Source organism: Oncorhynchus clarkii, chromosome 19 (genome assembly GCF_045791955.1).
Source record: "Oncorhynchus clarkii lewisi isolate Uvic-CL-2024 chromosome 19, UVic_Ocla_1.0, whole genome shotgun sequence".
In the NCBI taxonomy this organism is placed as follows: domain Eukaryota; kingdom Metazoa; phylum Chordata; class Actinopteri; order Salmoniformes; family Salmonidae; genus Oncorhynchus; species Oncorhynchus clarkii.
Window position 1 is genome coordinate 64340848 of NC_092165.1, and position 20342 is coordinate 64361189.

The 20342-nt window shown below is 49.9% G+C and overlaps 1 protein-coding gene across 1 annotated transcript in view; it reads left to right on the forward strand.

Moving 5' to 3' along the window:
* LOC139374553 (GDNF family receptor alpha-4-like) overlaps nucleotides 1-20342 on the forward strand; it is a 63359-nt gene that overhangs the window by 19481 nt on the left and 23536 nt on the right. Inside the window, exon 6 of the mRNA XM_071115546.1 lies at nucleotides 4074-4183. Within this exon, the coding sequence (XP_070971647.1) occupies nucleotides 4074-4183 (110 nt within the window). The remainder of the gene's footprint in view (nucleotides 1-4073; nucleotides 4184-20342) is intronic.

The window sequence follows — 20342 nt, forward strand, 5'->3', positions numbered from 1 at the left end:
AGTTCAACATACTACACTGTTGGATGGTCCAGTTCAACATACTACACTGTTGGATGGTCCAGTTCAACATACTACACTGTTGGAGGGTCCAGTTCAACATACTACACTGTTGGAGGGTCCAGTTCAACATACTGTTGGAGGGTCCAGTTCAGCATACTATACTGTTGGATGGTCCAGTTCAACATACTATACTGTTGGATGGTCCAGTTCAACATACTATACTGTTGGAGGGTCCAGTTCAACATACTATACTGTTGGAGGGTCCAGTTCACATACTATACTTTTGAATGGTCCAGTTCAACATACTATACTGTTGGAGGGTCCAGTTCAACATACTATACTGTTGGATGGTCCAGTTCAACATACTGTTGGATGGTCCAGTTCAACATACAGTTGGATGGTCCAGTTCAACATACTACACTGTTGGAGGGTCCAGTTCAACATACTATACTGTTAGAGGGTCCAGTTCAACATACTACACTGTTGGAGGGTCCAGTTCAACATACTATACTGTTAGAGGGTCCAGTTCAACATACTACACTGTTAGAGGGTCCAGTTCAACATGCTACATACTTGTCAAAGTCCAGTCCTAATCCAGAATTAAGATGTTTTGGGAGGACATGGACCAGTTCATGTTTGAAAACCCACAAATGTCACTGAGTTAAAGCAGTTCGTAATGGAAGATTGGGCCAAAATTCTTCCACAGTGAAGTTAGAGACTGATCAATAACTTCAGGAAGTGTTTGGTTGGAGTCATTCTAACTAAAGGTGGCACAACCAGTTATTGAGTGGAACGGGGCTATTCATTTTTCACACAGGTGCTTTAGGTGTTGCATAACTTTGTTGTGTTATTTGTTCACTCATGTTCATTTGATCTAATATTAGTTTTTGGTTAAAGATTTGATAACATTCAGTATCAAAAATATGCAATATGAGAAAGGGGGCAAATACTTTTTCACAGCACTGTATCTGGGGAAGAGTATGAACATATTTTTAGAGTGTTGAAAGTTTCCAAGAGCACAGTGGTCTCCATCATTGGGATTAGCAAAACATATAGAACTACCCAGACTGTCTAGAACTGGCTGTCCAACCAAACAGCAACCAGGCAAGAAGGACCTTGGTCAGGGAGGTGACCAAGAACCCAATGACCACTCTGGCAGAACCACAGAGTTCCTTGGCTGAGATGGGAGAACCTACCTGAATGACATCAGTCTCTATAGCACTTCACCAATCTGGGTTTTATGGGAGAGTGGCCAGATAGAAGCCACTCCTGAGAAAAAGGCACATGACAGCAGTTTGCAAAAAGGCACATGAAAGACTTTGAAAGCATAAGGCAAAAGATGATGTGGTCTGATCAGACCAACATTTAACTATTTGGCCTGAATGCAAAGCACTGTTGTCATGGAAATTCTAACCAGAAAGGAAGAAAGACTGTTGATTCTTCAAACAACAACTTTTTATTATAAGAATTGCAAATCTGGAGCGGTTAACAATCACTCAAAAGGTGCAGAGTTAAGAGCCCAATGAACAAGAGTTGGGTCTCAGCTTTTATAACCTTTGTCTACGTGGCAGTTTAACAGATGTGTGAGAGCCTGGTGGGAACATAGCGTACAAACAAGTCATGACGCCAGTTTTGTTACTATCTAGCTGATGCTGCTCCAGCTAGCCTATGTTATCTTCATATCACCTCACAGCTGTGCCCTTGAAAGATACAAAAAGAATAGGATGGACCAAAAATTGGTCACTCTCAGACGGCCCTTTGTCTTTGGCCACGTGACTAAGTTACACTGAGACAAGAGAGGAAAAATACCTGCTTCTTCTTACATGACAGAAACATACAGTGGAAATGTACAGGTTTAAGGCTTATACAGCACGTGCGCATAACAGAGTTTGTTATTGTCCCCACCATATTCCTCCCTTTTGAGACTAATTTCAACCTAATACTAAATTACAAGTAAGCATGTACGTAATAATTCATAATGTAAGCCAATTATGTCATAATCTAAGCAAAAATTCAACCAAGAAAAATATAAAACATTGTAGGAGAGGGTTTTCTTACACTAGTACATTATCTTTGTAAATGGCTTCTTTTGAGCCTCTGAGTTTTTTTACCTTCACATAGTGCAAAACATTCTTCAGGGAATCATCATTTATACAGTTACACAGGAGTACACTCTTCATCTGTACAAAGAGGACAATCATCACGTTGGCACTGTCCAGAGTACAGGAGTTCAGCATCGACCTCCTGCTTCTTCCAGCAATGTGGCGGTTATTGTTTGCTGGACTCCCGTCCTGAGCCTGCGGTTGGCTCGAGCTGGAGTGGCTGTTATTTAAGTCGCCGTGGGACTATGCTGGTGTTGCATACTTCAGTTGCATTGTGGCCACTTCTTGCTTTGTGCTGTTCTGCTCCTCCCAGGAGTCATAAAATGTCTGCCGTGAACCCACATAGGCCTCTCTGTAACCTTTACCTCCATCTTGGTCGAAAGGGAAGAGGAGGAGGAGAGGAGAAGGGAAGAGAAGGAGTTCTATATGATGATGATGATGAGGGACACAGGAGGGTGTTAGTGGGTATGAGGTATGGTACTGTATATCATAGCAGATCCATATGAGTATAATACCCTTGGTCTAGCAGTCATTAGTTTAATACCCTTGGTCTAGCAGTCATTAGTTTAATACCCTTGGTCTAGCAGTCATTAGTCTAATACCCTTGGTCTAGCAGTCATTAGTCTAATACCCTTGGTCTAGCAGTCATTAGTTTAATACCCTTGGTCTAGCAGTCATTAGTCTAATTCCCTTGGTCTAGCAGGCAGGATATCTTATACATTTTGTTCTATGAGATAATCTTCATCAGCTAACATCACTTTGGCATTTATGTAATACAGTGTGGTGTGGGTAAGGCTCTGCATCTGTGGTAGCCATGAGTGGGTAAGTCTCTGTGGTAGCCATGAGTGGGTAAGGCTCTGTGGTAGCCATGAGTGGGTAAGTCTCTGTGGTAGCCATGTGTGGGTAAGGCTCTGCTTCTGTGGTAGCCATGAGTGGGTAAGGCTCTGTGGTAGCCATGAGTGGGTAAGTCTCTGTGGTAGCCATGTGTGGGTAAAGCTCTGCTTCTGTGGTAGCCATGAGTGGGTAAGGCTCTGCATATGTGGTAGCCATGTGTGGGTAAGGCTCTGTGGTAGCCATGTGTGGGTAAGGCTCTGCATCTGTGGTAGCCATGTGTGGGTAAGGCTCTGTGGTAGCCATGTGTGGGTAAGGCTCTGTGGTAGTCATGTGTGGGTAAGGCTCTGCATCTGTGGTAGCCATGAGTGGGTAAGTCTCTGTGGTAGCCATGAGTGGGTAAGTCTCTATGGTAGCCATGTGTGGGTAAGGCTCTGTGGTAGCCATGAGTGGGTAAGGCTCTGTGGTAGCCATGAGTGGGTAAGGCTCTGTGGTAGCCATGTGTGGGTAAGGCTCTGTGGTAGCCATGAGTGGGTAAGGCTCTGTGGTAGCCATGAGTGGGTAAGGCTCTGTGGTAGCCATGTGTGGGTAAGGCTCTGTGGTAGCCATGTGTGGGTAAGGCTCTGTGGTAGCCATGTGTGGGTAAGGCTCTGTGGTAGCCATGTGTGGGTAAGGCTCTGTGGTAGCCATGTGTGGGTATGGCTCTGTGGTAGCCATGTGTGGGTAAGGCTCTGTGGTAGCCATGTGTGGGTAAGGCTCTGTGGTAGCCATGAGTGGGTAAGGCTCTGTGGTAGCCATGAGTGGGTAAGTCTCTGCGGTAGGCATGTGTGGGTAAGTCTCTGCGGTAGCCATGTGTGGGTAAGGCTCTGTGGTAGCCATGTGTGGGTAAGGTGCTGTGGTAGCCATGAGTGGGTAAGGCTCTGCATCTGTGGTAGCCATGTGTGGGTAAGTCTCTGTGGTAGCCATGTGTGGGTAAGGCTCTGTGGTAGCCATGTGTGGGTAAGGCTCTGTGGTAGCCATGTGTGGGTAAGGCTCTGTGGTAGCCATGTGTGGGTAAGGCTCTGTGGTAGCCACAAGTGGGTAAGGCTCTGTGGTAAGTGATGGATGTTGTATTCTGCATTCCTCCCTCCTCCTCCCCAGGTCCCGCTGGGCCCAGTTCCAGTATGACTGCCAGCCCTCAGAGCACGTTGCCAGCGGTTGCAAGCAGGACAACTATGCAGTCTGTCTCCTTGCCTACACCGGCCTCATAGGTAAGAACTAACACTAACAGGTTTGTTAATAATAGGCTTGCAAAACTGGACGGATAAAATTTGCAGATCGTGAGATGCTCCCGTTTATTCAAATGAAACCTGGGGGTAAGCTGGGTAGATGGTGGAGGAATGCAGGTGAGACAGGGGGAGGAAGGCAGGGAGACAGGGGAGCAAGGCAGAGGAGTAAGGAGGACGATGGCAGGGGAGACGGGAGGAAGGCAGGTGAGTAAAGGGGGGAGGGAGGCAGGGGAGACGGGAGGAAGGCAGGGGAGTAAGGGGGGGGGGGAGGCAGGTGAGCAAGGGGGGAGGAAGGCAGGGGAGACGGGAGGAAGGCAGGTGAGTAAGGGGGGGAGGAAGGAAGGTGAGTAAGGGGGGGAGGAAGGCAGGGGAGACGGGAGGAAGGCAGGTGAGTAAGGGGGGGAGGAAGGCAGGTGAGTAAGGGGGAGAGGAAGGCAGGGGAGACGGGGGAGGAAGGCAGGGGAGACGGGGGAGGAAGGCTGGGGAGACGGGGGAGGAAGGCTGGGGAGACGGGGGAGGAAGGCTGGGGAGACGGGGGAGGAAGGCTGGAAGACGGGGGAGGAAGGCAGAGGAGCAAGGGGGAGGAAGGCAGGGGAGACGGGGGAGGAAGGCAGGGGAGACGGGGAGGAAGGCAGGGGAGACGGGGGAGGAAGGCTGGGGAGACGGGAGAGGAAGGCTGGGGAGACGGGGGAGGAAGGCTGGGAGACGGGGGAGGAAGGCTGGGAGACGGGGGAGGAAGGCAGAGGAGTAAGGGGGAGGAAGGCTGGGAGACGGGGGAGGAAGGCAGAGGAGTAAGGGGGAGGAATGCTGGGGAGACGGGGGAGGAAGGCTGGGGAGACAGGGGAGGAAGGTTGGGGAGACGGGGGAGGAAGGTTGGGGAGACGGGGGAGGAAGGTTGGGGAGACGGGGGAGGAAGGCTGGGGAGACGGGGGAGGAAGGCAGGGGAGACGGGGAGGAAGGCTGGAATGACAGATGGGAGGAAGGAGAGACAGAAAGACGGAGAGAGATGGGAAGGGAGAGAGAGAGAAAGAGATGAAGGGAGTTGGGGAGAGAGAGAGGCTGACGGAGAGAGAGAGATGAAGGGAGTTGGGGAGAGAGAGAGAGAGAGATGAAGGGAGTTGGAGAGAGAGAGCGAGAGGGAGATTGGAGTCTCTGGAGTGCCTTTGGTGGATTTGGTCTGACATTGAATGCACTAAAAGAAAAAGCCTGAAAAGCATTTTACTCCAAATCTCGTGCAAAATATTGAATAGTGTCATTTTACCAATTGCACTATGTAGAAGTGAGGTTTGGGGTCCAACCTGTAATTACGATTGTAAGCATAGAGAGAAAGCCCCAATAGAAAATCTACATACAGAATTGTGCAGAATGATCCTTATTATCCAAAAGAAAGTACCAGATAAGGCAGAGCAGAACTTGGAAGATTCACTTTAATTGTAAATATAAAGAAAAAGACTAACATTTTGGCACCATTTGAAAATAAGCCCCAAAACATCCTCACAATTCAAAGCACTAGAAACCCAAGAGCTAAACCCTGAAAAGAGTCCCCTATTATCCAAACACAGGGAAAGCAATCAAATTGTTAAAGAAATGATAACTTCCTATTTGACAATTTGGGCAAATGAAACAAAAACACAAACAAAATTGCTATTTGGCCCTCAAGAGAATACAAATTGGCAGAATATCTCTACTCTGTCAGAGATAGAAAGCAGACACAGATCCTTACCAAATACAGCCTCAGCAACCAGCAATTGATTATTGAAAAAGGGAGACACAAAAAGACATGGAGCATCTATGTGGGAGGAGCATCTATGTGGGAGGAGCATCTATGTGGTAGAGACAGAGATTCACTTCTTCCTCTACTGTGAGAAATACTCCAAAATAAGATCATATTTTTCAAAGAAAATATCTCAATCAATTCCCAACTTTATTAAGGTTATGGATCCCCATTAGTTCCTGCAGCAGCTACTCTTCCTGGGGTTTATTATTGATCCCCGTAAGTTCCTGCCAAGGCAGCAGCTACTCTTCCTGGGGTTTATTAAGGATCCCCATTAGTTCCTGTCAAGACAGCAGCTACTCTTCCTGGGGTTTATTAAGGATCCCCATTAGTTCCTGCCAAGACAGCAGCTACTCTTCCCAGGGTTTATTATGGATCCCCATTAGTTCCTGCAGCAGCTACTCTTCCTGGGGTTTATTATGGATCCCCGTAAGTTCCTGCCAAGGCAGCAGCTACTCTTCCTGGGGTTTATTAAGGATCCCCATTAGTTCCTGTCAAGACAGCAGCTACTCTTCCTGGGGTTTATTAAGGATCCCCATTAGTTCCTGCCAAGACAGCAGCTACTCTTCCCAGGGTTTATTATGGATCCCCATTAGTTCCTGCAGCAGCTACTCTTCCTGGGGTTTATTATGGATCCCCATTAGTTCCTGCCAAGGCAGCAGCTACTCTTCCTGGGGTTTATTATGGATCCCCATTAGTTCCTGCCAAGGCAGCAGCTACTCTTCCTGGGGTTTATTATGGATCCCCATTAGTTCCTGCCAAGGCAGCAGCTACTCTTCCTGGGGTTTATTATGGATCCCCATTAGTTCCTGCAAAGGCAGCAGCTACTCTTCCTGGGGTTTATTAAGGATCCCCATTAGTTCCTGCCAAGACAGCAGCTACTCTTCCTGGGGTTTATTAAGGATCCCCATTAGTTCCTGCCAAGACAGCAGCTACTCTTCCTGGGGTTTATTATTGATCCCCATTAGTTCCTGCCAAGGCAGCAGCTACACTTCCCGGGGTTTATTATGGATCCCCATTAGTTCCTGTCAAGACAGCAGCTACTCTTCCTGGGGTTTATTAAGGATCCCCATTAGTTCCTGCCAAGGCAGCAGCTACTCTTCTTGGGGTATATTATGGATCCCCATTAGTTCCTGCCAAGGCAGCAGATACTCTTCCTGGGGTTTATTATGGATCCCCATTAGTTCCTGCCAAGGCAGCAGCTTATCTTCCCGGGGTTTATTATGGATCCCCATTAATTCCTGCCAAGGCAGCAGCTACTCTTCCTGGGGTCCAAATCAAATTGTATTAGTCACATGCACAGAATACAACAGAATACAGCCTTACAGTGAAATGCTTACTACGAGCCCCTAACCAACAATTTTGTTTAAAAAAAATGTGGATAAGAATAAGAAATAAGAGTTACAAGTAATTAAAGAGCAGCAGTAAAATAACAATAGCGAGACTATATACAGACGGGTACCGATACACAGTCAATGTTTTTTTTAATTTGACCTTAACTTAACTAGGCAAGTCAGTTAAGAACAAATTCTTATTTTCAATGACTGTCTAGGAATGGTGGGTTAACTGCCTTGTTCAGGGGCAGAACGACAGATTTTTACCTTGTCAGCTCGGGGACTCGATCTTGAAACCGATCTTGCAACGCTCTAACCACTAGGCTATCTGCGGGCGGCACCAGTTATTTGAGGTAGTATGTACATGTAGGTAGAGTTATTAAAGTGACTATGCATAGATGACAACAGAGAATGGCAGTATTGTAAAGAGGGGTGAAGGGAGTCCTAAAGGGCAGCCCTATATAATGCAATACTTTTCACCTGGGTTTATTTAAGGTACTCTTTGAAGAGGTAGGGTTTATATCAGTTACATTACCTGAACACATCAGTTATTAATATCAATTACATTACCTGAACAAATCAGTTAATATCAATTACATTACCTGAACACATCAGTTTATATCAGTTACATTACCTGAACAAATCAGTTAATATCAATTACATTACCTGAACACATCAGTTTATATCAGTTACATTACATGAACACATCAGTTTATATCAGTTACATTACCTGAACACATCAGTTAATATCAGTTACATTACCTGAACACATCAGTTTATATCAGTTACATTACCTGAACACATCAGTTTATATCAGTTACATTACCTGAACACATCCGTTTATATCAATTACATTATGTGTAATGTGGCAGGGCTTGCAAACTTTTACGGTTTACAAAGGAAAGACAAAGCTGTGAACTGTCCAATGACGTGAGCCTACCAGACAAGCTAAATTCCTCCTATGCTCGCGTCGAGGCAAGCAACACTGAACCATGCATGAGAACACCAGCTGTTCCGGACGTCTGTGACCAAGCTCTCCGTAGCTGATGTGAGTAAGACCTTAAAAAGGTTAACATTCACAAGGCCGCAGAGCCAGACGGATTACCAGGAAGCATACTCAAAGCATGTGCTGACCAGCTGGTAAGTGTCTTCACTGACATTTCCAACCTGTCCCTGACAGAGTCTGTAATACCAACAGTTGAAGTTGGAAGTTTACATAAACAAGTTTTAATGACTCCAACGTAAGTGTTTCAACCACTCCACAAATTTCTTGCTAACAAACTATAGTTTGGGCAAGTCTACTCTTAGAATGACTCACAAGCTGTAATTGCTGACAGAGGTGCTTCTACAAAGTATTGACTCAGGGGTGTGAATGTAAATTAGATATTTCTGTATTTCATTTTTAATATTATTGTACAAATTTTAACACAAAAAATGCTGGGTCAATAATGACCCAATTTGGGTAACTATATTACATTCCCATCACTGGGTAAGTATATTACATCACTGGGTAAATATATTACATCACTGGGTAAATATATTACATCACTGGGTTATTGTGACCCAGCACTGTTGGGTTATGTGAATGAAAGATAAAAAAAAAAACACAAAATAAGGAACACAAAAAACTAAAACTTTAGAAGCACAAGCCATATTTCAAAATCACAGCAGCCAATTAAAACTGAGGAAAGGGGCTGAAGAAGAATAAACAATTTAACCTCCACTCCCCCTACCAGGTATCCATTTACCCTCCACTGCCCAACCGGGTATCAATTTACCCTCCTCTCCCCAACCCCTACCAGGTATCCATTTACCCTCCTCTCCCCAACCCCTACCAGGTATCCATTTACCCTCTACTCCCCCTACCAGGTATCCATTTACCCTCTACTCCCCCTACCAGGTATCCATTTACCCTCCACTCCCCCAACCGTGTATCCATTTACCCTCCTCTCCCCAACCCCTACCGTGTATCCATTTGCCCTCCACTCCCCAACCGTGTATCCATTTACCCTCCTCTCCCCAACCCCTACCGTGTATCCATTTAGCCTCCACTCCCCCTACCAGGTATCCATTTACCCTCCTCTCCCCTACCGGGTATTAATTTACCCTCCACTCCCCCAACCGGGTATCCATTTACCCTCCTCTCCCCAACCCCTACCGTGTATCCATTTGCCCTCCACTCCCCAACCGTGTATCCATTTACCCTCCTCTCCACTAACCCCTACCAGGTATCCATTTACCCTCCACTCCCCCTACCGTGTATCCATTTAGCCTCCACTCCCCCTACCAGGTATCCATTTACCCTCCTCTCCCCTACCGGGTATTCATTTACCCTCCACTCCCCAAACGGGTATCCATTTACCCTCCTCTCCCCTACCGGGTATCCATTTACCCTCCTCTCCCCTACCGGGTATCCATTTACCCTCCTCTCTTCCTACCGTGTATCCATTTACCCTCCACTCCCCCTACCGTGTATCCATTTACGCTTTATTCCCCCTACCAGGTATCCATTTACCCTCCACTCCCCCTACCAGGTATCCATTTACCCTCCACTCCCCCTACCGGGTATCCATTTACCCTCCACTCCCCCTACCGTGTATCCATTTACCCTCCACTCCCCCTACCGGGTATCCATTTACCCTCCACTCTCCCTACCGTGTATCCATTTACCCTCCACTCCCCTACCAGGTATCCATTTACCCTCCACTCCCCCTACCAGGTATCCATTTACCCTCCACTCCCCCTACCAGGTATCCATTTACCCTCCACTCCCCTACCAGGTATCCATTTACCCTCCACTCCCCCTACAAGGTATCCATTTACCCTGCACCCCCATCTACAGTGTATCAATTTACCCTCCACTCCCCCTACCGTGTATCCATTTACCCTCCACTCCCCCTACCAGGTATCCATTTACCCTCCTCACCCCAACCCCTACCAGGTATCCATTTACCCTCTACCCCCCCCTACCAGGTATCCATTTACCCTCTACTCCCCTTACCAGGTATCCATTTACCCTCTACTCCCCCTACCAGGTATCCATTTACCCTCCACTCTCCCTACCAGGTATCCATTTACCCTCCTCTCCTCCTACCGTGTATCCATTTACCCTCCACTCCCCCTACCGTGTATCCATTTCCGCTTTATTCCCCCTACCAGGTATCCATTTACCCTCCACTCCAACTACCAGGTATCCATTTACCCTCCACTCCACCTACCGGGTATCCATTTACCCTCCACTCCCCCTACCAGGTATCCATTTACCCTCTACTCCCCCTACCAGGTATCCATTTACCCTCTACTCCCCCTACCAGGTATCCATTTACCCTCCACTATCCCTACCGTGTATCCATTTACCCTCCTCTCCCCAACCCCTACCGTGTATCCATTTGCCCTCCACTCCCCCTACCAGGTATCCATTTACCCTCCTCTCCCCTACCGGGTATCAATTTACCCTCCACTCCCCCTACCGTGTATCCATTTACCCTCCACTCCCCCTACCAGGTATCCATTTACCCTCCTCACCCCAACCCCTACCAGGTATCCATTTACCCTCTACCCCCCCTACCAGGTATCCATTTACCCTCTACTCCCCCTACCAGGTATCCATTTACCCTCTACTCCCCCTACCAGGTATCCATTTACCCTCCACTCTCCCTACCAGGTATCCATTTACCCTCCTCTCCTCCTACCGTGTATCCATTTACCCTCCACTCCCCCTACCGTGTATCCATTTCCGCTTTATTCCCCCTACCAGGTATCCATTTACCCTCTACTCCAACTACCAGGTATCCATTTACCCTCCACTCCACCTACCGGGTATCCATTTACCCTCCACTCCCCCTACCAGGTATCCATTTACCCTCTACTCCCCCTACCAGGTATCCATTTACCCTCTACTCCCCCTACCAGGTATCCATTTACCCTCCACTATCCCTACCGTGTATCCATTTACCCTCCTCTCCCCAACCCCTACCGTGTATCCATTTGCCCTCCACTCCCCCTACCAGGTATCCATTTACCCTCCTCTCCCCTACCGGGTATTAATTTACCCTCCACTCCCCCAACCAGGTATCCATTTACCCTCCTCTCCCCAACCCCTACCGTGTATCCATTTGCCCTCCTCTCCCCAACCCCTACCAGGTATCCATTTACCCTCCACTCCCCCTACCAGGTATCCATTTACCCTCCACTCCCCCTACCAGGTATCCATTTACCCTCCACTCCCCCTACCGTGTATCCATTTAGCCTCCACTCCCCCTACCAGGTATCCATTTAACCTCCTCTCCCCTACCGGGTATTCATTTACCCTCCACCCCCCCCAAACGGGTATCCATTTACCCTCCTCTCCCCTACCGGGTATCCATTTACCCTCCTCTCCCCTACCGGGTATCCATTTACCCTCGTCTCCTCCTACCGTGTATCCATTTACCCTCCACTCCCCCTACCAGGTATCCATTTACCCTCCACTCCCCCTACCGGGTATCCATTTACCCTCCACTCCCCCTACCGGGTATCCATTTACCCTGCACTCCCCCTACCGGGTATCCATTTACCCTCCACTCTCCCTACCGTGTATCCATTTACCCTCCACTCTCCCTACCGTGTATCCATTTATCCTCCACTCCCCCTACCAGGTATCCATTTACCCTCCACTCTCCCTACCGTGTATCCATTTACACTCCACTCCCCCTACCGGGTATCCATTTACCCTCCACTCCCCTACTAGGTATCCATTTACCCTCCACTCCCCCTACCAGGTATCCATTTACCCTCCACTCCCCCTACCAGGTATCCATTTACCCTCCACTCCCCCTACCAGGTATCCATTTACCCTGCACCCCCATCTACAGTGTATCCATTTACCCTCCACTCCCCCTACCGTGTATCCATTTACCCTCCACTCCCCCTACCAGGTATCCATTTACCCTCCTCTCCCCAACCCCTACCAGGTATCCATTTACCCTCCACTCCCCCTACCAGGTATCCTTTTAGCCTCCACTCCCCAACCCCTACCGTGTATCCATTTAGCCTCCACTCCCCAACCCCTACCGGGTATCCATTTAGCCTCCACTCCACTCCCCCTACCAGGTATCCATTTACCCTCTACTCCCACTACCGGGTATCCATTTAGCCTCCACTCACCCTACCGTGTATCCATTTACCCTCCACTCCCCCTTACCGTGTATCCATTTACCCTCCACGCCCCCTACCGGGTATCCATTTACCCTCCACTACCCAATCCCTACCGTGTATCCATTTACCCTCCACTCCCCCTACCGTGTATCCATTTACCCTCCACTCCCCCTACCAGCTATCCATTTGCCCTCCACTCCCCCTACCGTGTATCCATTTACCCTCCACTCCCCCTACCGGGTATCCATTTACCCTCTACTCCCCCTACCGGGTATCCATTTACCCTCCACTCCCCCTACCAGCTATACATTTGCCCTCCACTCCCCCTACCGTGTATCCATTTACCCTCCACTCCCCCTACCAGGTATCCATTTACCCTCCACTCCCCCTACCAGGTATCCATTTACCCTCCACTCCCCTACCAGGTATCCATTTACCCTCCACTCCCCCTACCAGGTATCCATTTACCCTCCACTCCCCATACCAGGTATCCATTTACCCTGCACCCCCATCTACAGTGTATCCATTTACCCTCCACTCCCCCTACCGTGTATCCATTTACCTTCCACTCCCCCTACCAGGTATCCATTTACCCTCCACTCCCCCTACCGTGTATCCATTTACTCTCCACTCCCCCTACCAGGTATCCATTTACCCTCCACTCCCCCTACCAGGTATCCTTTTAGCCTCCACTCCCCAACCCCTACCAGGTATCCATTTAGCCTCAACTCCCCAACCCCTACCGGGTATCCATTTACCCTCTACTCCCCCTACCGGGTATCCATTTAGCCTCCACTCCCCCTACCGTGTATCCATTTACCCTCCACTCCCCCTTACCATGTATCCATTTACCCTCCACTCCCCCTACCGGGTATCCATTTACCCTCCACTCCCCAATCCCTACCGTGTATCCATTTACCCTCCACTCCCCCTACCAGCTATCCATTTGCCCTCCACTCCCCCTACCGTGTATCCATTTACCCTCCACTCCCCCTACCGGGTATCCATTTACCCTCTACTCCCCCTACCGGGTATCCATTTACCCTCCACTCCCCCTACCAGCTATACATTTGCCCTCCACTCCCCCTACCAGGTATCCATTTACCCTCCACTCCCCCTACCAGGTATCCATTTATTCTCCACTCCCCTACCAGGTATCCATTTACCCTCCACTCCCCCTACCAGGTATCCATTTACCCTCCACTCCCCCTACCGTGTATCCATTTACTCTCCACTCCCCCTACCAGGTATCCATTTACCCTCTACTCCATATACCAGGTATCCATTTACCCTCCACTCTCCCTACCAGGTATCCATTTACCCTCCACTCTCCCTACCAGGTATCCATTTACCCTCCACCCCCCCTACCAGGTATCAATTTACCCTCCACTCCCCCTACCAGGTATCCATTTACCCTCCACTCCCCCTACCAGGTATCCATTTACCCTCCACTCCCCCTACCAGGTATCCATTTACCCTCAACTCCCCATACCAGGTATCCATTTACCCTCCACTCCCCCTACCAGGTATCCATTTACCCTGCACCCCCATCTACAGTGTATCCATTTACCCTCCATTCTCCCTACCGTGTATCCATTTACCCTCCACTCCCCCTACCAGGTATCCATTTACCCTCTACTCCATATACCAGGTATCCATTTACCCTCCACTCCCCCTACCAGGTATCCATTTACCCTCTACTCCATATACCAGGTATCCATTTGCCCTCCACTCCCCCTACCGTGTATCCATTTACCCTCCACTCCCCCTACCGGGTATCCATTTACCCTCTACTCTCCCTACCGGGTATCCATTTACCCTCCACTCCCCCTACCGTGTATCCATTTACTCTCCACTCCCCCTACCAGGTATCCATTTACCCTCTACTCCATATACCAGGTATCCATTTACCCTCCACTCTCCCTACCAGGTATCCATTTACCCTCCACTCTCCCTACCAGGTATCCATTTACCCTCCACTCCCCCTACCAGCTATCCATTTGCCCTCCACTCCCCCTACCGTGTATCCATTTACCCTCCACTCCCCCTACCGGGTATCCATTTACCCTCTACTCCCCCTACCGGGTATCCATTTACCCTCCACTCCCCCTACCAGCTATACATTTGCCCTCCACTCCCCCTATCGTGTATCCATTTACCCTCCACTCCCCCTACCAGGTATCCATTTACCCTCCACTCCCCCTACCAGGTATCCATTTACCCTCCACTCCCCCTACCAGGTATCCATTTACCCTCCACTCCCCCTACCAGGTATCCATTTACCCTCCACTCCCCCTACCGTGTATCCATTTACTCTCCACTCCCCCTACCAGGTATCCATTTACCCTCTACTCCATATACCAGGTATCCATTTACCCTCCACTCTCCCTACCAGGTATCCATTTACCCTCCACTCTCCCTACCAGGTATCCATTTACCCTCCACCCCCCCTACCAGGTATCAATTTACCCTCCACTCCCCCTACCAGGTATCCATTTACCCTCAACTCCCCATACCAGGTATCCATTTACCCTCCACTCCCCCTACCAGGTATCCATTTACCCTGCACCCCCATCTACAGTGTATCCATTTACCCTCCATTCTCCCTACCGTGTATCCATTTACCCTCCACTCCCCCTACCAGGTATCCATTTACCCTCTACTCCATATACCAGGTATCCATTTACCCTCCACTCCCCCTACCAGGTATCCATTTACCCTCTACTCCATATACCAGGTATCCATTTGCCCTCCACTCCCCCTACCGTGTATCCATTTACCCTCCACTCCCCCTACCGGGTATCCATTTACCCTCTACTCTCCCTACCGGGTATCCATTTACCCTCCACTCCCCCTACCGTGTATCCATTTACTCTCCACTCCCCCTACCAGGTATCCATTTACCCTCTACTCCATATACCAGGTATCCATTTACCCTCCACTCTCCCTACCAGGTATCCATTTACCCTCCACTCTCCCTACCAGGTATCCATTTACCCTCCACTCCCCCTACCAGCTATCCATTTGCCCTCCACTCCCCCTACCGTGTATCCATTTACCCTCCACTCCCCCTACCGGGTATCCATTTACCCTCTACTCCCCCTACCGGGTATCCATTTACCCTCCACTCCCCCTACCAGCTATACATTTGCCCTCCACTCCCCCTATCGTGTATCCATTTACCCTCCACTCCCCCTACCAGGTATCCATTTACCCTCCACTCCCCCTACCAGGTATCCATTTACCCTCCACTCCCCCTACCAGGTATCCATTTACCCTCCACTCCCCCTACCAGGTATCCATTTACCCTCCACTCCCCCTACCGTGTATCCATTTACTCTCCACTCCCCCTACCAGGTATCCATTTACCCTCTACTCCATATACCAGGTATCCATTTACCCTCCACTCTCCCTACCAGGTATCCATTTACCCTCCACTCTCCCTACCAGGTATCCATTTACCCTCCACCCCCCCTACCAGGTATCAATTTACCCTCCACTCCCCCTACCAGGTATCCATTTACCCTCAACTCCCCATACCAGGTATCCATTTACCCTCCACTCCCCCTACCAGGTATCCATTTACCCTGCACCCCCATCTACAGTGTATCCATTTACCCTCCATTCTCCCTACCGTGTATCCATTTACCCTCCACTCCCCCTACCAGGTATCCATTTACCCTCTACTCCATATACCAAGTATCCATTTACCCTCCACTCCCCCTACCAGGTATCCATTTACCCTCTACTCCATATACCAGGTATCCATTTACCCTCCACTCCCCCTACTGTGTATCCATTTACCCTCTACTCCCCCTACCGGGTATCCATTTATCCTCTACTCCATATACCAGGTATCCATTTACCCTCCACTCCCCCTACCGTGTATCCATTTGCCCTCCACTCTCCCTACCGTGTATCCATTTACCCTCCACTCCCCCTACCGGGTATCCATTTACCCTCTACTCTCCCTACCGGGTATCCATTTACCCTCCACTCCCCCTACCGTGTATCCATTTACTCTCCACTCCCCCTACCAGGTATCCATTTACCCTCTACTCCATATACCAGGTATCCATTTACCCTCCACTCTCCCTACCGGGTATCCATTTACCCTCCACTCTCCCTACCAGGTATCCATTTACCCTCCACTCCCCCTACCGGTTATCCATTTACCCTCCACTCCCCCTACCAGGTATCCTTTTAGCCTCCACTCCCCCTACCGGGTATCCATTTACTCTCCACTCCCCCTACCAGGTATCCATTTACCCTCTACTCCATATACCAGGTATCCATTTACCCTCCACTCTCCCTACCAGGTAGCCATTTACCCTCCACTCCCCCTACCGGGTATCCATTTACCCTCCACTCCCCCTACCAGGTATCCTTTTAGCCTCCACTCCCCAACCCCTACCGGGTATCCATTTAGCCTCCACTCCCCAACCCCTACCGGGTATCCATTTAGCCTCCACTCCCCAACCACTACCGGGTATCCATTTAGCCTCCACTCCCCAACCCCTACTGGGTATCCATTTAGCCTCCACTCCACTCCCCCTACCAGGTATCCATTTACCCTCTACTCCCTAATCCCTACCGTGTATCCATTTACCCTCCACTCCCCCTACCGGGTATCCATTTACCCTCCACTCCCCAATCCCTACCTTGTATCCATTTACCCTCCACTCCCCCTACCGGGTATCCATTTACCCTCCACTCCCCCTACCAGGTATCCATTTACCCTCCACTCCCCCTACCGGGTATCCATTTACCCTCCACTCCCCCTAACAGGTATCCATTTATCCTCCACTCCCCCTACTGTGTATCCATTTACCCTCCACTCCCCCTACCGTGTATCCATTTACCCTCCACTCCCCCTACTGTGTATCCATTTACCCTCCACTCCCCCTAACGGGTATCCATTTACCCTCCACTCCCCCTACTGTGTATCCATTTACCCTCCACTCCCCCTTACCGTGTATCCATTTACCCTCCACTCCCCCTACCGGGTATCCATTTACCCTCCACTCCCCAATCCCTACCGTGTATCCATTTACCCTCCACTCCCCCTACCGTGTATCCATTTAGCTTCCACTCCCCCTACCAGGTATCCATTTACCCTCCACTCCCCCTACCGTGTATCCATTTACCCTCCACTCCCCCTACCGTGTATCCATTTACCCTCCACTCCCCCTAATGTGTATCCATTTACCCTCCACTCCCCCTACCGGGTATCCATTTACCCTCTACTCCCCCTACCGGGTATCCATTTACCCTCCACTCCCCCTACCAGGTATCCATTTACCCTCCACTCCCCCTACCGTGTATCCATTTACCCTCCACTCCCCCTACCGTGTATCCATTTACCCTCCACTCCCCCTACCAGCTATCCATTTTTCCTCCACTCCCCCTACCGTGTATCCATTTACCCTCCACTCCCCCTACCGTGTATCCATTTACCCTCCACTCCCCCTACCAGCTATCCAATTGCCCTCCACTCCCCCTACCGTGTATCCATTTACCCTCCACTCCCCCTACCGGGTATCCATTTACCCTCTACTCCCCCTACCGGGTATCCATTTGCCCTCCACTCCCCCTACCGTGTATCCATTTACCCTCCACTCCCCCTACCGGGTATCCATTTACCCTCCACTCCCCCTACCGGGTATCCATTTACCCTCTACTCCCCCTACCGGGTATCCATTTACCCTCCACTCCCCCTACCAGGTATCCATTTACCCTCTACTCCCCCTACCGTGTATCCATTTACCCTCCACTCTCCCTACCGGGTATCCATTTACCCTCTACTCCCCCTACGGGGTATCCATTTACCCTCCACTCCCCCTACCGTGTATCCATTTACTCTCCACTCCCCCTACCAGGTATCTATTTACCCTCTACTCCATATACCAGGTATCCATTTACCCTCCACTCCCCCTACCGTGTATCCATTTACCCTCCACTCCCCCTACCGTGTATCCATTTACCCTCTACTCCCCCTACCGGGTATCCATTTACCCTCTACTCCCCCTACCAGGTATCCATTTACCCTCCACTCCCCCTACCGTGTATCCATTTACCCTCCACTCCCCCTACCGTGTATCCATTTACCCTCTACTCCCCCTACCGGGTATCCATTTACCCTCTACTCCCCCTACCAGGTATCCATTTACCCTCCACTCCCCCTACCAGCTATCCATTTGCCCTCCACTCCCCCTACCGTGTATCCATTTACCCTCCACTCCCCCTACCGGGTATCCATTTACCCTCTACTCTCCCTACCGGGTATCCATTTACGCTCCACTCCCCCTACCGTGTATCCATTTACTCTCCACTCCCCCTACCAGGTATCCATTTACCCTCTACTCCATATACCAGGTATCCATTTACCCTCCACTCCCCCTACCGGTTATCCATTTACCCTCCACTCCCCCTACCAGGTATCCTTTTAGCCTCCACTCCCCCTACCGTGTATCCATTTACCCTCCACTCCCCCTACCGTGTATCCATTTACTCTCCACTCCCCCTACCAGGTATCCATTTACCCTCTACTCCATATACCAGGTATCCATTTACCCTCCACTCTCCCTACCAGGTATCCATTTACCCTCTACTCCCCCTACCGTGTATCCATTTACCCTCCACTCTCCCTACCGGGTATCCATTTACCCTCTACTCCCCCTACGGGGTATCCATTTACCCTCCACTCCCCCTACCGTGTATCCATTTACTCTCCACTCCCCCTACCAGGTATCCATTTACCCTCTACTCCATATACCAGGTATTCATTTACCCTCCACTCCCCCTACCGTGTATCCATTTACCCTCCACTCCCCCTACCGGGTATCCATTTACCCTCTACTCCCCCTACCGGGTATCCATTTACCCTCTACTCCCCCTACCAGGTATCCATTTACCCTCCACTCCCCCTACCGTGTATCCATTTACCCTCCACTCCCCCTACCGTGTATCCATTTACCCTCTACTCCCCCTACCGGGTATCCATTTACCCTCTACTCCCCCTACCAGGTATCCATTTACCCTCCACTCCCCCTACCGTGTATCCATTTACCCTCCACTCCCCCTACCGTGTATCCATTTACCCTCTACTCCCCCTACCGGGTATCCATTTACCCTCTACTCTCCCTACCGGGTATCCATTTACTCTCCACTCCCCCTACCGTGTATCCATTTACTCTCCACTCCCCCTACCAGGTATCCATTTACCCTCTACTCCATATACCAGGTATCCATTTACCCTCTACTCCCCCTATTGGGTATCCATTTACCCTGTACTCCCCCTACCAGGTATCCATTTACCCTCCACTCCCCCTACCAGCTATCCATTTGCCCTCCACTCCCCCTACCGTGTATCCATTTACCCTCCACTCCCCCTACCGGGTATCCATTTACCCTCTACTCCCCCTTCCGGGTATCCATTTACCCTCCACTCCCCCTACCAGGTATCCATTTACCCTCTACTCCCCCTACCGTGTATCCATTTACCCTCCACTCTCCCTACCGGGCATCCATTTACCCTCTACTCCCCCTACGGGGTATCCATTTACCCTCCACTCCCCCTACCGTGTATCCATTTACTCTCCACTCCCCCTACCAGGTATCCATTTACCCTCTACTCCCCCTACCGTGTATCCATTTACCCTCCACTCTCCCTACCGGGCATCCATTTACCCTCTACTCCCCCTACGGGGTATCCATTTACCCTCCACTCCCCCTACCGTGTATCCATTTACTCTCCACTCCCCCTACCAGGTATTCATTTACCCTCTACTCCATATACCAGGTATCCATTTACCCTCCACTCCCCCTACCGTGTATCCATTTACCCTCCACTCCCCCTACCGTGTATCCATTTACCCTCTACTCCCCCTACCGGGTA